The sequence below is a fragment of the Leucoraja erinacea genome, chromosome 8 (genome assembly GCF_028641065.1).
Source record: "Leucoraja erinacea ecotype New England chromosome 8, Leri_hhj_1, whole genome shotgun sequence".
Taxonomy (NCBI): Eukaryota; Metazoa; Chordata; class Chondrichthyes; order Rajiformes; family Rajidae; genus Leucoraja; species Leucoraja erinaceus.
The window spans coordinates 21,175,543-21,194,429 of NC_073384.1; the positions used below are offsets into that span (position 1 = coordinate 21,175,543).

The 18,887-nt window shown below is 42.8% G+C and overlaps 1 protein-coding gene across 1 annotated transcript; it reads right to left on the reverse strand.

The window, feature by feature from the left end:
* Positions 1-9,641: 9,641 nt before the first annotated feature.
* On the reverse strand, positions 9,642-18,639 carry gje1a (gap junction protein epsilon 1a). Its single transcript, XM_055639172.1, has 3 exons — positions 18,586-18,639; positions 17,666-17,848; positions 9,642-14,324 (listed from the first exon to the last, which is right to left on the reverse strand). Exons 1-3 carry the CDS (start codon positions 18,637-18,639, stop codon positions 13,929-13,931), a joined length of 633 nt encoding a protein of 210 aa, XP_055495147.1. The 3' UTR covers positions 9,642-13,928.
* Between the last annotated feature and the right edge of the window lie 248 nt (positions 18,640-18,887).

Consider the following 18,887-nt stretch of genomic DNA (forward strand, 5'->3'; position numbering starts at 1 on the left):
TTAGAGAAGGAGGGGAGAGAGGTGGAGGGGGGGGAGAGGAGGGGGGGGGGCGGGGAGAGGAGCGGGGGAGGGGGGGAGGAGGAGCAGGGCAGAGAGGAGTAAGGGAGTGGGGAGAGGGGCAGCGGGAAGTGGGGGGCGGGCGTCAACCAAAGGACTTTAATCGAGAAGGGGGGGGGGGGGGGGGGGGGGAGATGGGTCGTCACAGGGGAGGGCTGGTTCCTAAACGCAATACTCCCTTGCTGCAGGCTCCAGGGACAGAGGGAGGGGAGCTTGCTGCCTTTTGGCCTTTTGGAGCTGGGGTTTCCGATTTGCGGTGTCTTTTTGAGATTGGGATAGGGCAGAGACAGACAGAGTGGACGGACAGCCGATTGGGACCGATGGCGAGCGGGCGGAGACCAAAGGACTGCGAGTCGGTGAGGAGTTGACGTCACTCGCCGCGATTGGAAAACAGTTTGCAGCAGTCCGCGCGGAGCAGACCCATTGTGACGTCATCAGCTCGTTTATTTTCAAAGTTATTTCAGATTTGTGAACATTTTCACAAATAACTCAAGAAATAAATCATGAATGTTTCAGATAAGACGATTTTGGACTCCACGGGATAAAACTACAGGAATATGTAAATATTTTTCCGTTAGAGCGTCGTCTTTTTGAGCAGGTGATTATACACACACCCACACCCATCCAAGATCAGAGTTTTAATAGTTACTAGACCAAGTGGGACCTGTTGGGTCCCGTTCCCTCAACGCCCGGTTGCGGTTGCGGCGTCACACACACACTGACCACCCCTCTCACACACACTAACCACCCCCCTTGATATTATATCAATATTATTAATTCGCGGGATGGGGGAGAGAGAGGAGAGAGGACAGGGGAGTTGAGGGGGGAGAGGAGCAGGGGGGGGGAGTGGAGGAGGAGGGAGAGAGGAGCAGGGGGGGAGAGGAGGAGGGGGGAGAAGAGGAGGAGGAAGGGAGCAGGCAGCTGGGCGCGCATCAACCAAAGGACCGCGTTCAGCGGCTTCAATCCAGAGCCTGGGAGGGGAGGGGTCGTCACAGGGGAGCGCTGGTTCCCGAACACAATACTACCTGGCTCCCGGCCGCAGGCTCCAGGGCCCGAGTACAGGGGGGAGTGGTGGGGGGGGGGTGACGTCACTCGCAGCGCATGGGACATAGCGCAGGCCGCGCGAAGCAGATCTATTGTGACGTCATCAGCCAAAGCAAAGCGGGTTTTATTTCTAAGTTCTTTCAGATTTTTGAACATTTTGATGAATAAATCGAGAAATAAAGCATTAAATTTTCAGGTAAGGATTTCGGAGTCCACGGGATAAATCTCTACCAGAATATATAAAAATGTTACGGTTAGAGCATTGTTTTGTTGAACAGATGTGATTATACACACACACCCACACACATCCAAGATCAGAGTTTTATAATTATAGAGATTATGGACAGGAATGCCTAAAAGGGTTTTGGACCAAACACAGGCAAATAGGACTAGCTCAGGTGTACATCTTGGCTGGCATAGTACTGTTGAAACCTATCACTCCATGTGATTAAGCTAGAGAGGGTGTAGAAAAGATTCATATGAATTTTGTTGAAACGGGCAGGCTTGAATTATGAGGAGAGACTGAGTTTGTCCTGGAGCTAAAGAGGTTGAGAGATGACCTCATAGAGGTTTATAAAAGCGTGAGGGGCATAGATAGGGAGAATGATCACAGTCATTTTTCCGAGAGTACGTTTCTGGTTAGAGGGAAAAGATTTAAAGGGGACCTGAGGGACAAATTTTCCACACAATTAATGATGGGTAAATGGAATGGTCTGCCAAAGGAAGTGATTGAGGAGGGTGCAATTAGAACATGTGAAAGCCAGTTAGACAGTTACATGGATAGGAAAGCTATAAAATCATGAGAGATGTAGATAAAGTGAATAGTGAATGTATTTTTCTGAAGGTTTAGGAGTCTAAAATTAGAGGAGAGAGATTTAAGATGAGGGGGAAAATTGAAAGATGACCTGAGGGGCACAGAGATGGTAGTGTGGAATAATGTGCAAGACAAAATTATAGAGGTGAGTACAATAACAATGTTTAAAAGACATTGGACAATTTGATAGGAAAGGTCTAGATTGACATGGGCCAAATTCAGGTAAATTTGACCAGCACACGTAGGCTCATGGTCCGCATTGACGAGTTGGGCTGCAGTCCCTGTTTGCGTGCTGTATAATTCTATGATTCTACTCTGATGATAGCAAAGTACAGGCACCTTGCATTTTACGCATGTTTGATTTATGAAATTACGTGCTTGTTCCCTTAATACCGATGCTTGGTTTATTTGATTTTAGAAACATAGTAAATAGGTGCAGGAATACGCCATTCGGCCCTTCGTGCCAGCACCACCATTCAAAATTATCGTGGCTGATCATCTAGAATCAGTACCCTGTTCCTGCTCTCTACCCAATCCCTTGATTCCATTAGCCCTAAGAGCTATATCTAACTTTTTCTTAAATACATCCAGTGGATTGGCCTCCACTACCTTCTGTGGCAGAGAATTCCACAGATTCACAATTCTTTGACTTAAGATCTCAGTCTTAAATGGCCTATCCCATATTTTTAACCTTTGACCTCTGGTTCTGGACTCCCCCAACATTGGGAACCTTTTCCCTGACCCTAACCTGTCCAATCCCTTAAGAATTTCATATGTTTCTATAAGTAACCCTCTCATCCTAAATTCCAGTCAATAGAAGCCCAGATGATCCATTCTTTCATCATATGTCAGTCCCGTCATCCTGGGAATTAACCTGGTGAACCTATGCTGCACCCTCTCAATAGCAAGAATGTCCTTCCTCAAATTAGGAGACCAAAACGGCACACACTACTCCAGATGGTCTCACCAGGTACAACTGCAGTAGGACCTCCTTGCTCCTATATTCAAATCCTCTCACTTTGAAGGCCAACATGCCAGTTGCTTTCTTTACTGCTTGCTGTACCTGCATGCTTACCTTCAGTGACTGATGTACAAGGACACCTCGGTCTTGTTGCACCTCCCCTTTTTCCTAATCTGACACCATTCAGATAATAATCTGCCTTGTTCTTGCCACCAAAGTGGATAACCTCACATTTATCCACATTATACTGCATCTGCCATGCATCTGCCCTCTCACCCAACCTATCCAAGTCACCCTGCAGCCTCATAGCATCCGCCTCGCAGTTCACACTGCCATCCAGCTTTGTGTCATCCGCAAACTTGGAGATGTTACATTTAATTCCATTGTCTAAATCTTATTTTTGGAAGTTGCACATGTGTTTAATTTACACATTTTTGAATTTTGCATTGCTTTTCAAGCACGTAACCACCAAGTAAAACGTGAAATGAAAATAAAACCAGGTGTTGTTCAGAAACAGCTCAAAACTACGTTAGTCTGTACTCACGAAATGAAAAGACCTCCTTGAACAAGTTTACCATTCACAGATGTGAATAATTTTGATTAATATTTGAATAATATAAGATTCTCCAGTTCCTGTGGACTACCGCCGCTGGAAGTATAGGATTTTGCTGTGTGTGCTTTATCTTCATTCCTTACAATGCTATGTACGACAGTGACCACAACTTCAACTGAAGTGTGAATGGCCATTGGCTCGCTAGAAGCTCATATGCCCTTTGGCAGGTCTTGTTTTTGGCCCTGCTGGGCGTCCACAGCGCCCTCCTCACCTGGAACTCCTCCCCGATCTGACCTAAATCAATGAGATACGGAAACTATGGGCTGAGGTGGGGAGAGGTGGAGGTATCTGTAAGGAAGGCTGAATACTGATACCTTGATGATCCAGGAACATAACCCCAAACTTCCTATTGAGGCCATAGAGTTGTACAGCACAGAAACAGCCCATTCACTCCACCACATCCATGCTCACGGTTTTGCCCACCTAATAATAATCCCATCATTAGTATCCTTAAGGAGATCCTGTGTTCATAAGTTGTAGGAGCAGAATTAGGCCATTTGGCTCATCAAGTCTACTCTGCCATTCAATCATGGCTGATTTATCTTTCCCTCAACCCTGTTCTGTTTTCTACCCATAACCTTCGACACCCTTGCTAATCAAGAAAACTGGTGTTCTGGATTGCTTGGTCTCCTTATTGGTCTTTATGGTGTTCTTCTGGAGTCATAGCGTGATACAGCGAGGAAACAGGCCCTTCGGCCCAACTTCCCACACTTGTTCTACTTGCTTAGAATTTCCAACGTTTTTTCTTGGCTGTGTTTGGCTCTATTTCTTGAAGGCTTTTCACCCATTCTCTGGCTTGTCTAACACCTCAAATTCTACTTGGAGTCACTCAGAATCCCGCACCACGTGCTTCCACTCCAGCATTTTAGGTTTGCAGGTGGATGATGAGGCTAATATAGGAACCACAACCCCTTTCCACAAATAGGATAGGAGGTCACTGATGGGACAGGCAGGTAACTTGTGAGGTGGTGCCCGTTTCCGCCATATAAGCGTGGCTCTGATGCCTTGACTTGAAGTTCTCAATACCATCTGTAAAGAGTTTGTTCCACTTTGAGTGGTCTAGACCATGGATTTCCAGGAGTCATTGAGGATGTTGCAATTTACTTTAAACTTCAGAGATACAAGGGAAATTGGACACGGTTCGGAAAAAGAGAGAGATCTACAATAATTATAGGCAGCATGGAGTGAATGAGGTGCTTGAGCAGTATAAAGAATGTAAAAAGAATCTTAAGAAAGAAATTAGAAAAGCTAAAAGAAGATATGAGGTTGCTTTGGCAAGTAAGGTGAAAGTAAACCCAAAGGGTTTCTACAGCTATATTAATAGCAAAAGGATAACGAGGGATAAAATTGGTCCATTAGAGAGACCGAGTGGACAGCTATCTGCAGAACCAAAAGAGATGGGGGAGATATTGAACAATTTCTTTTCTTCGGTATTCACCAAGGAGAAGGATATTGAATTATGTGAGGTAAGGGAAACAAGTAGAGTAGCTATGGATACTATGAGATTCAAAGAAAAAGAAGTACTGACACTTTTGAAAAATATAAAAGTGGATAAGTCTCCAGGTCCTGACAGAATATTCCCTAGGACATTGAGGGAAGTTAGTGTAGATATAGCAGGGGCTATGACAGAAATATTTCAAATGTCATTAGAAACGGGAATAGTCCCCAAGGATTGGCGTACGGCGCATGTTGTTCCATTGTTTAAAAAGGGTTTTAAGAGTAAACCTAGCAATTATAGACCTGTTAGTTTGACTTCAGTGGTGGGCAAATTAATGGAAAAGATACTTAGAGATAATATATATATAAGCATCTGGATAAGCAGGGTCTGATTAGGAACAGTCAACATGGATTTGTGCCTGGAAGGTCATGTTTGACTAATCTTCTTGAATTTTTTGAAGAGGTTACTAGGGAAATTGATGAGGGTAAAGCAGTGGATGTTGTCTATATGGACTTTAGTAAGGCCTTTGACAAGGTTCCTCATGGAAGGTTGGTTAAGAAGGTTCAATTGTTGGGTATAAATGCAGGAGTAGCAAGATGGATTCACCAGTGGCTGAATGGTAGACGCCAGAGAGTAATGGTGGATGGCTGTTTGTCAGGTTGGAGGCAGGTGACTAGTGGGGTGCCTCGGGGATCTGTGTTGGGTCCACTGTTGTTTGTCATGTACATCAATGATCTGGATGAAGGTGTGGTAAATTGGATTAGTAAGTATGCAGATGATACTAAGATAGGTGGTGTTGTGGATAATGAAGTAGATTTCCAAAGTCTACAGAGAGATTTAGGCCATTTGGAAGAATGGGCTGAAAGATGGCAGATGGAGTTTAATGCTGATAAGTGTGAGGTGCTACATCTTGGCAGGACAAATCAAAATAGGACGTACATGGTAAATGGTAGCGAATTGAGGAATGCAGTTGAACAGAGGGATCTAGGAATAACTGCATAGTTCCCTGAAGGTGGAATCTCATGTAGATAGGGTGGTAAAGAAAGCTTTTGGTATGCTAGCCTTTATAAATCAGAGCATTGAGTATTGAAGTTGGGATGGAATGTTAAAATTGTACAAGGCATTGGTGAGACCAATTCTGGAGTATGGTGTACAATTTTGGTCGCCCAATTATAGGAAGGATGTCAACAAATTAGAGAGAGTACAGAGGAGATTCACTAGAATGTTGCCTGGGTTTCAGCAATTAAGTCACAGAGAAAGGTTGAATAAGTTAGGTCTTTATTCTCTGGAGCGCAGAAGGTTAAGGGGGGACTTGATAGAGGTCTTTAAAATGATGAGAAGGATAGACAGAGTTGACGTGGACAAGCTTTTCCCATTGAGAGTAGGGAAGATTCAAACAAGAGGACATGACTTCAGAATTAAGGGACAGAAGTTTAGGGGTAACATGAGGGGGAACTTCTTTACTCAGAGAGTGGTAGCTGTGTGGAATGAGCTTCCAGTGGAAGTGGTGGAGGCAGGTTCGATTTTATCATTTAAAAATAAATTCGATAGGTATATGGATGGGAAAGGAATGGAGGGTTATGGTCTGAGTGCAGGTAGATGGGACTAGGGGAAAATAATTGTTCGGCACGGACTTGTAGGGCCGAGATGGCCTGTTTCCGTGCTGTAATTGTTATATGGTTATACAGCATGGAAACAGGCCCTTCAGCCCACCCATGCCATGCCGACCAACGATCACCTCGTACACTCACGCTATCCTACACACTTTCCAATTTACAGAAGCCAATTAACCTACAAACCTGTACGTCTTTGGGAAGAAACCGGAGCCTCCGAGAGAACCCACATGGACACAGGGAAAACATACAAACTCTGTGGTCATGATCGAACCAAGGTCTCTGCATGACTCATTCATGTGGCTCTCTGGGTTATCCAGTTTTTGAGAGGCTTTTACAATGGGTTAATTATTTAAACTAGGGGCTTGAAAGTTTTTCACTGTAACTCGGTAGACATGACAATGAACTAAAACTGAAAATCATGTTGATGACATTGGCCTGGGTAGGAACACCTACATTGGCTTGTGAACCGACAAGTGATTTTTTTTTTTTTTTTTTAATAAACTTTATTGTTAAACATATATACAAGAAACACAAAAAGCTGTACATTGCTTTCTTTACATTCAGAATGTAGCTTGTCTATCTATTCATCATGTTATTGGTTTGATACATTTGCATTGAACACATACCATGTACATAGCATGACTGCCACTCATGTGTTCCTATGGGTGATACAAATGTTCCAGTGTTTGAGAGGTTTTTAGCCTCCCAGTATCTCGTTTCAGAAACCCGCTAGATTTCCATTTCCACAAAGCATTGCCTTGGCTGCAGTGAGCTTCAGTACATCCCGTCTCCTATAGCCTGGAATGTGCCAGTTATCGGCATTCCCTTTTGGGTGCCTCTCTGTGTTGGAAGATGTTTGCAGAGGACTTTATAGAGACAACATTTGTGGCAAATTTTCCAGTGCCTTGAGATGCTCGCTGTAAGTAGTACAGAACTCAACTTTTCAAAGTTCGCACAGTGGTGCAGGGGTGGAGTTGCTGCCTCACAGCGCTTGAGACCTAGGTTTGATACTGACTACGGGTGCTGTCTGTACTGAGTTTGTATGTTCTCCCTTAGACTGCATGGGTGTTCTCCAGGTGATCCGGTTTCCTCCCACATTCCAAAGACATACAGGTTTGTAGGTTAATTGGCTTCGAGGAATTATAAAATTGTCCCTAATGTGTGTATGTATGGAGTGATCGCTGATCGAAGTGGACTTGGTGGGCCAAAGGGCCTGTTTCCATGCAATACCTCTAAAGTCTAAGAAAAAGGAATAATCGAGTTCGGTATTACAACTGCGCATGCCCAGGTCATGGATCATTCGGGATAAACATTATCACCAGCTGAGCTACTGTGTGTGTATAGACCTGCGTTTCATATTTATTTTCCAGTTTTGCTTCTTCAAGTTAAGAAAACACTGCTTTCAAAACCATTAACTAGATGTATTTATGGTTCATTTGTACAAAACTACAATGATTTTGATGGTTTTATTGCTTTCTGCTTCGGTGAGTGAGCGAGATCGTGACGATGAATAACAGCCATTTTTTACTTTTGGAAGGGGGGTAAATGAAATAGCTATAGGCCTTGCCTTCTTTGTAGTCACTAAGCAGGCGAGACTTCAGTGAAGTAGCTGGCTGGCTAGCCTCATCATAACTGGCAAGATTATTTGACAGCTCGACGATGGATGTGGGAGGCCAGCAGTTTAGTCCTTCCGATTCTCCAAACCACCCATCTTTCAGTTCACTCATGGGATCGGGAAGAATTTTTTCTCCACATTTCAAGAGTTCCTTGTATTGATCAGCATGACTACGTTTTTCTTCACCGGCAGTCGGTAGCACGGGCTTCATCATGTACGATGCAGTGTAAGCAAGAGCAGCAAGTTTGTCTTTTTACTCATCTTTTTCAACCCCCTGCATGCTACAAAACGCTTCAAAGCTTTGATTTTTCATCACAGAAAATCATTCAGTGTCATATCGTTGTAATTTCGGTCAGCCATAACCACTATAACATTCAAAGAAGACGAAAATTCAGACCCAAAATGTACTCACAGTTTAGACAGCACTGCATTCGCTTTTTATAATCCCGAATGACCTTTGACAAATCCCATGATTCCTTGCGTTTATCGAAATGCTGAACTCGCTTATTATTGGATGAGGGCCACTGGGGCTCATGGAGGTCTTTTCAACTTAGTCCAGCTCCCCACAGAGCCAGGTCATTGGCCATCTTCTCTGCAACTTCATTTCAATAAATTTAATCCACATCCCTCGATATCAACAAACATTTACTAATCTCGGTCATAAAAGTTACAGTTCTTCTCCAGCATCTACACCCATCTGGAGAAAGAGAGTCGCACAATGTCACTGGCATTTCTGCTTTCTAATTCAATTTTACAAGGCTATGCCTTAGTCGCCATTTTTCCAAACATTTATCAGAACTAATTCCTCCTCATTACCTCAATATTAGGTTAATATTATACACATCCTAATCAGTTGATTTCTCTATTTCTTAGGAATGCAAGAATGGAAAGTTGAATCTGGATTATTCATTGCTCCCTGTGAATTTTCTAAAAACCATTTTGTGCATTGTGTCAAAGTCCCCCTGCACATAAATCATTGATGTCAGTTGTATTTTGTTGTTCTTGTACTGGCCATAGGTGCTGCACATGGTGTCCAGTACATGAGTTATATCATACACACAAGGGACAATTTACAGAAGCTACAAAACTGCACATCTTTGGAATGGGAGGAAACCAGAACACCCAGAGAAAAACCCATGCGGTCACAGGGAGAACGTACAAACTCTGTACAGACAGCTGTAAGGCAGCAACTCTACCGCTGCGCCACTGAGCCATCCGTGAGTCTCCAACTACGGTATTAGTTATGTGGAGAGGATAAACTTGGATGTTTTCTCGGGATCATTAGAAGCTGATGGACCACCAGTTAGAAGTATATACAATTAGGAGAGGCCTAGACAAGGTAAATAGTTAGTCTTTTCCCCAAATGCTAAATACTAGATGGCATAGCATTAAGGTGTGGGGAGGAAAGTTTAAAAGAGATGTTCGAAGCAAGATTTTATACAGAGAGTGGTGGATGCCTGAAACAGATACGAAAGCGGCATTTAAGATGCTTTTAGATGGACACATGAATATGCAGGGAATGCAAGGACATGAATTACATGTAAACAAGAGGGGATTAGTTTAATTTGACATCATTTTGGCACAGGCAATGTTCCATCCATGCCTTGCTGTTCTATGTTTGTACTAAATGTCCTACAATGTTTCATCAAAAAGCAAATGTTCTTCAAACACAGCTGGCTTTGAATGATTTTTTACAAATTTCCATTGCTGCTGTTTCTGAAGTAATCACTGATTTTCTGAGAACCATCTGAACATCTGCCTTCCTTCAATTACTTGCAAGTTTCATTTTTCACATCTTCCCAAATCCTTGCATTTATAATTAAATTACATTGTTTGGAATTTGCTGCAAAGAAACAAGCTATTAAGCTCATTTTAGCCATACTGGTTATTATGCTCCATACAACTGTTCTCCCATTCCGTTCAATCTCAATCTTTCAACATCTCCTTCTGTTTCTTACTAGTACAAAATGCACAAGGTTGGACCAAGAATGTCAAGCATAGAAATATTTTATTTTTTTGTTCTAGGTAGTACAGTGTCCGTAAACATTTGTAAATTAGCTAAACCTTTTGTACAGCAGGTAGTCCTTGGACTGAAAGTCATTACCGGATCTGATCTAAGAAGACTGCATACAGAGGCGCAAGTTTACCTGAGATGATTGCTTTACATTGGGCATGCATTAAACGGCAACGTGGAATTACAACCTGATGCCTGGGCTGAGGAGGTTAATCCAGGATTAAACATGTTAAACATGATTACACATTAACTATACTCTTACTACATATTGGACAATAATGAAGCCAATCCCTGTGGTCTATTACTGAGTGAATGTAAAGAAGGAAATAGGCCATCAAGCAAAATTACCTTCCTATGTATAGGGGTGAGAGACAAATAAAGTTTATTTTTATTTGCATCATTACAAACACCAACGAACAAGATTCGAAGGTTAAGTTTGACCAGACAGTTGCAGATTCATCATGCAATTAAGTTTTTATCTCAGCCCATTTGGTACCCTTCATAGTGGAGGGTGGTGAATGGAGTGTCAGTGTCAGCCTCCACATTGTATTAGCCAGAGCACAAATTGTTTCTGGCATCGGATCAAGATCCTCTGTGGCTGGTGATTTAGGAGTAAGTAGAGATGGTTCCTTCAGAACTTTGTGCCTGTTTAAGAACAACAGCAAATCATGACAGGAGAGTAATGGAATAACGCACATTTATGTTGGGTCCACTAGAACAGGACCTCACCCTCAGTGTTCTTGTGAACTTCAAGACATTGCTCCATTTGCACAAGTGCTTGGGTGATCCTTAACCATTAAACATGAGGTTTTGATTCTGTCACACCAGCCAACCACTTTGGCCAGGATAACGTAGAGACTCACTCATCCATACACTAGAGTTTCTTCCAGTTTTCTCTCTTCACAATTTTCCCCTCCTTGCTATTTCTCTCATTCATCCAGCTTGCTTCAGTGTCATTCTTTCCCAAGGTTTAAGTCTTGTTGCTGATAAGCCATTGATATAATCATTCACCCAGGTCCCAGAAATTCACCTCCCATTTCATCACCTCCTATTTCTTGAAGCTTGCAGCACAAAAGAGATTGCACTGCAAGTGGGAGGGGACTTTGGTAATACCAATGTCATCTCAAATGACAACCAATAAGATAGGGAATTCATCCTCCGTTGTCTGTGGTAAAGAGGAGCATTTGTAACATACGTGTGACAAATCTTTCTTTGAAATTCAGATGCATTAAAGTCAACTGACATTCTCTAAATCAGAAAATGGATATTGATGCCATTTTTTTTGCCTTCCTGAAATATCAGAGGAAAATATTTGCAATGATAAAAAGTGGGGAGAATAAAAAGAGGCAAATGGGTACAAATTGATGCTTTATGATTCAATGGGCCAAAGGGCTTGTTTCTTTGGTGTATGACTGAGTCTCCCTGTGAGTCAGTGTTGTTACACTAAATGCCCAAGTGTGGGAATTCATCATCTAATGTGCCCCTCCCTACTAACTCCTGATCTCCGATTACAGGGGAGCCATTCAACGCTCTGCCTCTGGCAGCATCAGCTCTTCGGGTGAGATTAACAATGCGGTGCTGTGTTGTTCACCTTTATAAGGCACTCTCACTCATCTGCACAAATTCAACAAATAGTAAACCGTTGCCATGTGAAGTCAGCTGGCACGAAAACACTGGCTGGATTCCTGTCAATAGATTCCCGGACTCAGCAAAATGCAGGGGTTAAACTCTCTGAGTAAACAGAATGCAAATTCTTTGTAGCTGACTTAATCCCATATTAAACTAGAGCTGTCCTTTTCTTTGTGGTTCGGGTTGGGGTTATTTGTATTTCTATGTTCATTGTAATGGTGATATTGCACAGAAACACTAGTCTGGACACTGATTTATTTAGGCAACTGATTCCACCAGATACGTGACTGCAGCAATGGCAGGGCATAGTCACACCCGACCCCACCAAGATTATGCAGCAGGCAGGCAATTTTCTTTCCTACAACCCCATCAGGGTGATCAGAATTCAATCTGCAGTATCTGGATTATAAAGCCAAGAGTTTCTACACTTAAAATATCAAACATTCATTGTTATCCCTGGAGAATCCGATTTTGATCGGAGATCTGATAGAAGTTTATGAAATAGACAATAGGTGCAGGAGTAGGCCATTCTGCCCTTCGAGCCAGCACCGCCATTCACTGTGATCATGCTGATCATCTACAATCTGTACCCCGTTCCTGCCTTCTCCCTATATACCTCGACTTTGCTATCTTTAAGAACTCTATCTAACTCAAGAGAGAGCGTCCAGAGAATTGGCCTCCACTGCCTTCAGAGGCAGAGAATTCCATAGATTCACAACTCTCTGGGTGTAAATGTTTTTCTTCATTTCCGCTCTAAATGGCCTACCCCTTTTCTGAAACTCTGGCCCCTGGTTCTGCACTCCCCCAACATTGGGAACATGTTTCCTGCCTCTAGTGTGTCCAATCCCTTAGTAAACTTATATGTTTCAATAGGATTCCCTCTCATCCTTCTAAATTCCAGTGTATACGAGCCAGTCGTTCCATTCTTTCAACATATGATAATCCAGCCATCCCGGGAATTGACCTGGTGAACCTTCGCTGCACTCCCTCAATAGCAAGAATGTCCTTCCTCAAATTTGGAGACCAAATCTGCACGCAATACTCCAGGTGTTGTCTCACCAGGGTACTGTACAACTGCAGTATGACCTCTTTGCTCCTATACTCAACTCCTCTTGTTATGAAGGCCAACATGCCATTAGCTTTCTTCACTGCCTGCTGTTCCTGGATGCTTACTGAGAGACATAGAGATAGTAGACAATCACAACTTTTTTGCCAGATTGGATATGTCAAAGCTTTAAGGTCAGAGGGGCAAGGTTTAAATGAGATGTGCGGAACATATTTTTTGACACAGAGAGCGGTGGGTGCCTAGAACATACTGTCGGGAGTGATTGTGGAAGCAGATACACCAATGGCATTTAGTTAGGCACATGGATATGCAGGGAGTGAAGAGATATGGATCAAATACAGGCAGAGGACATTGGTTTAAGGAGGCATTATTTTCGACTGATATTGTGGGCTGAGTAGCCTGTTCCTGTGCTGTACTGTTCCTGTGCTGTACTGTTCCAAGTTCTCTATTAACCGAAATGTCAGTTTATATAGATTCCCCCAGAAAGTGCATAAATTCTGCTGACCGATCTTTTGCACCAGAGATAAAGGACAAGTTGCTAATGCAAACTCGTCATACATTACCATTGTGCGCATTTTGTTATAAACATTTTATCAAGATGTAGAAATTGTATCCTAACTGAATTGTAATCATGTTTATTGAAGAGTTATTGTGTAATTATTGTGTAATTCAGTTTATCCACTTCAAGGGTTTAAAATAAATTCTGTTCTGCTAGTAATAGAATTCATGTGTTTTGAGGAGCAAATCTGTCTACTTAGCTAATTCCCAAAATTAAATCCTAGAATGATAGAAATAGATCATTAATTTTGACAAATACTGTTTTCCACAGTATCTCAGCAAAGTTTGAAAGCTACTTTCAACTGTGATTCGTTTGTGTCTGCTGAGATTGACTGATAAATAAGCAGAATCTGTCAGATCAGTGGTACACAAAAATGATGGAGAAACTCAGCGGGTGCAGCAGCATCTATGGAGAAAAGGAAATAGGCAACGTTTTGGGCCGAAACCCATCTTCAGACAGATCAGTGACAGGTCGGCTATTGTGTAGATCAGTGGCAGGTTGGTTATTGCGTAGACAAATAGCCAAACTTTCTGAAAAGTATCTCAAATATTTCAGCAATGCACAGGAGCAGTGTGATGGCAGTGAAGATGTACATGGCACTCAGGAAAATTGTCTTCTCAAAGTGCTCAGGGACCATGCACTTGGTGATGTTGAAACGCTTGTCAAGGGATGTGGCATTGCACTTGAAGATCGGATGGACCTGGAATCCAAACAGGTGACTCTGCAGCCAGAAAGCCACAGTCTCCAGGATGATCCTGGACAGGACAGAAATGATGTAGAAGACAGTGAATGATGATCTCTGAAGGATCAACTCTTGATCAATGTTGCAACAAGCGGCATGTAGATGGAATACTGCTCCAGGAACCAAAACGGAGACCAACTGCAAAGCCCAAAATACCTGTTGAAAATGGATTAAATGAGAAAGGCTTAAAATGGAAGAACAGCATGGAATATTCCAGCACTAGTGTGCACATGAAAGCTGACAAAAGGATTTGATTCAAAGAACTTTCAAAGCAATATTGTACTCTAAAATAAAACCAGTGTGTGATGCACTTTGGGATATTGGGGGTGTGATTTGTTTAGAAGAATGAGAAGTTATCTCATTGAAGCATGCATAATTCTTTGGGTGGCCTCATACTGTAGAAAGAAGAATGATGTTTTCCATGGCTGGTGTGCCTTGTCTCAAAATATAGGGTTGGATAATCAGGACCACAGTGAGAAATTCTCACACCCAGAAGGTGATGAATCTTTGAAATTCTCTATCCAAGGGTTCAATCACTGACTACATTCCAAACAGAGATAGATAGCTAGATATTAAGGTAATGAGGGGATATGGGATTAGTTTTGTTTTGTTTAGATATACAGTGTGGAAACAGACCCTTCAGCTCACAGTCCACATTGACCATCAATCACACATACACTATTTCTATGTTATTCCATTTTCACATCCTAAAAACTAGGAGCAATTTACAGAAGCCATTTATCATATGAACCAGAGCACGGGGAGGAAACCCACACAGTAACAGGGGGAATGCACAAACTTTGCACAGACAGCACCTGTAGTCAGGATCCAACCCGGGTCTCTGGTGTTGTGATGCAGCAGCTTTACTGCTGTTTCACTGTGATGCCCACATTAATGCAATTGACTGAGGTAGATCAGCCATGATCTTATTGAATGGCAGAGCAGGTATGGGAATTAAATAACCTAAATAGATTAAATTGCCTACGATTTATATTTCATAAGCTTTTATGATTCCCACATGTAGTAAACAATGATAGTCTTGTTTGTCTATGTCTATAATCACTTCTATATCTAAAGATAACTCATAGTGTCAGTGTATAGTATGGGCAAAGTGATCTTATTACTGGTGTTAGATACAATCTTGAGTTTGTCATGGCAGCTGGACAACTAAAATTCAGTTACTTTCATAAATCTTTGGCTGACAGCAGCAGAGCCACAGGCTCATTGCCCCCAGTGAGCAGGGTGCAGTCCGGACCCCTAGTGCTGTCTGTCTTGCTCTCTGCGACCACAGATTAGGTTTGTCACGGGCCCTTTGATTTATCTACAAATCCTAAATTTGTGTGCTCTGGTAGGTCAATTGGCCAGCGTGTGTTGGAATCTGGGGGGGAATTGATGGGAATGGGGTATGGGGAGAATGGGTACATGGGAATGGGGTATGGGGAGAATGGGTACATGGAGCAAAATTGTGGGGGAATGGACTAGGTCAGACAACATAGACTCAATTGGTAGAATTGGCTTCCTATTAGGTGGTAAGGAAGTATGAAATGGAACATTGAACTGTACGCCATGGGAACAGGCCCTTTGGCCCACAATGTGTACTGAAGATGATGCCAAGTACTCAACAAATTAACTCTGCCCTCATGTGATCCATATCCCTCCATTGTCTGTGTGTTCATGTGCCTATTTAAAAGCCTCTTAAATGCCATGGCAGTGTGTTCCAGACACCATCTCTCTGTAAAAAAAAAAACTGTCTCCACAAATCTTTACACTTTTCCCTCTAATGTTAAAGCTATGCCTTCTTTCCACCCTGGGGAAAAGGTCTGTCTATCCTATCAATGCTTCTCTTAATTTTGTACACTTTAATCAGGTCTCTGATTCTCCAGATTAAATAATCCAAGTTTGTCCAACCTCCTTACAACAAATACCCTCCAGCCCAGGCAGCATTCTGGCAAACCACTTCTTCTCCCTCTTCAAAGCCTCCACTACATTCCTGCAATGGGGTGACCAATAACTGCACACAATGCTCCCATGTCTGCAATTCAAATGCTAAATCGACCATGACCATGAACCTATCAAATTATCATTAGAAGTCATTAATGGTTGGAAACATGCCACTTCTAACTAGCTTGGCATGTATGCCTTCTGATATAGTTAACCCTTAACTGTCCATTGAAATTGGTAGACTGCTTAATAGTTATGTGGATAAGCATTAAATGCTGACCTTCACAAGATTGTCTACACCACATTCATGAATATTAAGCTAAACGTGATGATGAAGCTGCACATGAGAAGATCCTACATGCAGCATGTTATGAGATGGCAACGAGGGATGAACACTGACCAGGACACTGATTAGGAATCAGTGGATTAGGTGAATCAGTGGACCACTGATTAGGAATCCTTGGGCTATTCATGAAATAATGCACTGAGATGATTCATTAGTCACCTGAAAAGTCAGATGATCATCAATTTTTTAAACATTTTTGAAGAATTCATTGCTCCCATGGGTAGCATGTATACCACTGACTGACTATGTAGATAGATGAAACCCTGGGCAATCTGGATTCAAATTCCATTACAGCTGGCATCAGCAAGAGTAAGCATGCAACTATCAGATCCAACTGACCCATTAATAACCTTCAGGGGTAGATTACTGCCAACCCAAGTCATGGCCCGCCAAACTTTCTCAGCGTTAGCATAAGCAAGAATCAATCTATGATCTATTTGTTAAAGCAAAACAAGCTGTCACTGTAGTGTTTAAATCCCATGCATGCATGCATGCATTAAAAACAGATCATAGATTGATCTATAGATTGATCTATTAATCAAACTATGATTAAAGTGGGCAGATTATAGCAAGAAGTGAAAGATTTCCAGGGATGGAATTGAAGTTACATCAGACCATCTTATTTAACAGTGGGGTGGCCTATTCCTGTCACTTATTCTTCTGCACAGATTAACCTGGCAGCCACTGATGGAGAATAAAAGTATATAAAAATATTGCCATATAGAAAAATATGAGGGCATAGATGGGATGAACAATGGGAATGTTTCCCGCATAATAGAGGTATGTAAAATTGGAGGGTTTGTATTTAGGGTCAGAGGCAGAGGGATTGTGGAGATTCCATTACACCCAGAGAGTGGGTGGACTCTGGAACACACTGGCTGAGGAGTGGTAGAGGTAGAGAACCTGACTGCATTTAGCACATGGGGGTCAATCGTCAAAGCAGAGATTACCTTGTCCTAGTAAATGGATTGGTATGGGTGAGCACTTAATGGATGTGTCGAAGGGCTTATTTCTGTGCTGTATGACTCGTCATTCCATGTTTCAAACTTTCAGACTCGAATAGCAAGTGGGAACGTCTCAAGAGTCAAGAGTCAATTAATTGTCACTCCCGTTCCCAGTGTTCACGAGGAACCCCAAAGATGCACGAATGTGTTTTAACAAGTTGCGAGCACTGTGCCCGTCCCCCGCACCGCCTCGGTCAGGGCCTTACCTGGGGCGTGATGGGCCGGAACTGGTTGTAGCAAAATAGGTTGAGCTCCCTCCTGTCGGGGTCGCAGCTGAAGTGCAGGGCCTCATTCCCGTAGACGGCGAAGCCCAGCACTCCCAGGAAGAACATTCGCACCGAACCGAAGAAGAGGATGTGGAACTGCCCAATGACGGTCGGGGGCCTGAGCTAATAGGGGGTGGGGGGGAGGGAAGGACACACATGTACAGACACACACACAGATGCACAAACATAGGCGCAAAAACGCACGCATAGCCACACACATCCAGAGACACACGCACAACGACACCCACACAAACATACACACACAGGCATTCACACAAAGGAACAACCACACACATACGCAGCCATACATACACAGAGCCATATACAGGGACACACACAAACACACAGGAACAAAAACACACACAGAAATACGCAGACATACATACACGGAGACGCGCAGGGGAACACATGAAGACATATACATACACGCAGGGGCACACAAATACATATATGCATACAAACAGCACACAGACATACACACAAGCGCGTACATCCACACAAACACACATATGCAAACGTATGTACACATAGAGATCCAGACTCACACAACACAAAACATAAATGTACACAAATATATACAGAACCACACTCGCGCACAGAAACACACACGCGCAATGACAAACACAGCACACAAACAGGCAGAATAAAAATTAGTTGCAAAGTTGCTGAAATTAATGCATCAGATCTCAACAAATGAATGCATATAAAGACATTTCAGTACAAGACAACATGTAATTTTCATGCTCTAATATTACTCAGGAAACGCCTCTCTCCTCGCCCCTTGCCCCAATCGTAATGAAGAACACTATAGACCCACACTTCGATAACAAGCTCTCTCTACTAAGTTTGCTCAGACTTACACATCCTTCATAGAAGTTCTTAATATAATTCAAAGACATGTTACCCCGGTACATGTGCAACGGAGCAAGCACCCCGGGTTACAGCGCTACGCTGGCCGCGGGTACATCTCCAACAATAGTGCAGAAAAAGCAGTTCGCTCTGCTGGGAGAGCGCACCATGACCGTCCACAAGGCCTCTCGCTGAACCACACTCACTCGGAAGAAAAACAACAGCGAGAGCACAACAGAACGATGGAAACAAAGGCCGGGAGACCAATGTGACCTCCATTCTAATCCTTGTTTATCTCGTAGCCAGCACAATT

Coding starts and splice junctions, on each gene's coding strand:
- gje1a (XM_055639172.1), bottom strand. CDS start 18,639: ATGTACCGGGGTAACATGTCTTTGAATTATATTAAGAACTTCTATGAA. Junction 17,849..18,585: donor AGAACTTCTATGAAGGATGT/GTAAGTCTGAGC, acceptor ACCCCCTATTAG/CTCAGGCCCCCGACCGTCAT. Junction 14,325..17,665: donor TCCGGCCCATCACGCCCCAG/GTAAGGCCCTGA, acceptor CATTTTCAACAG/GTATTTTGGGCTTTGCAGTT.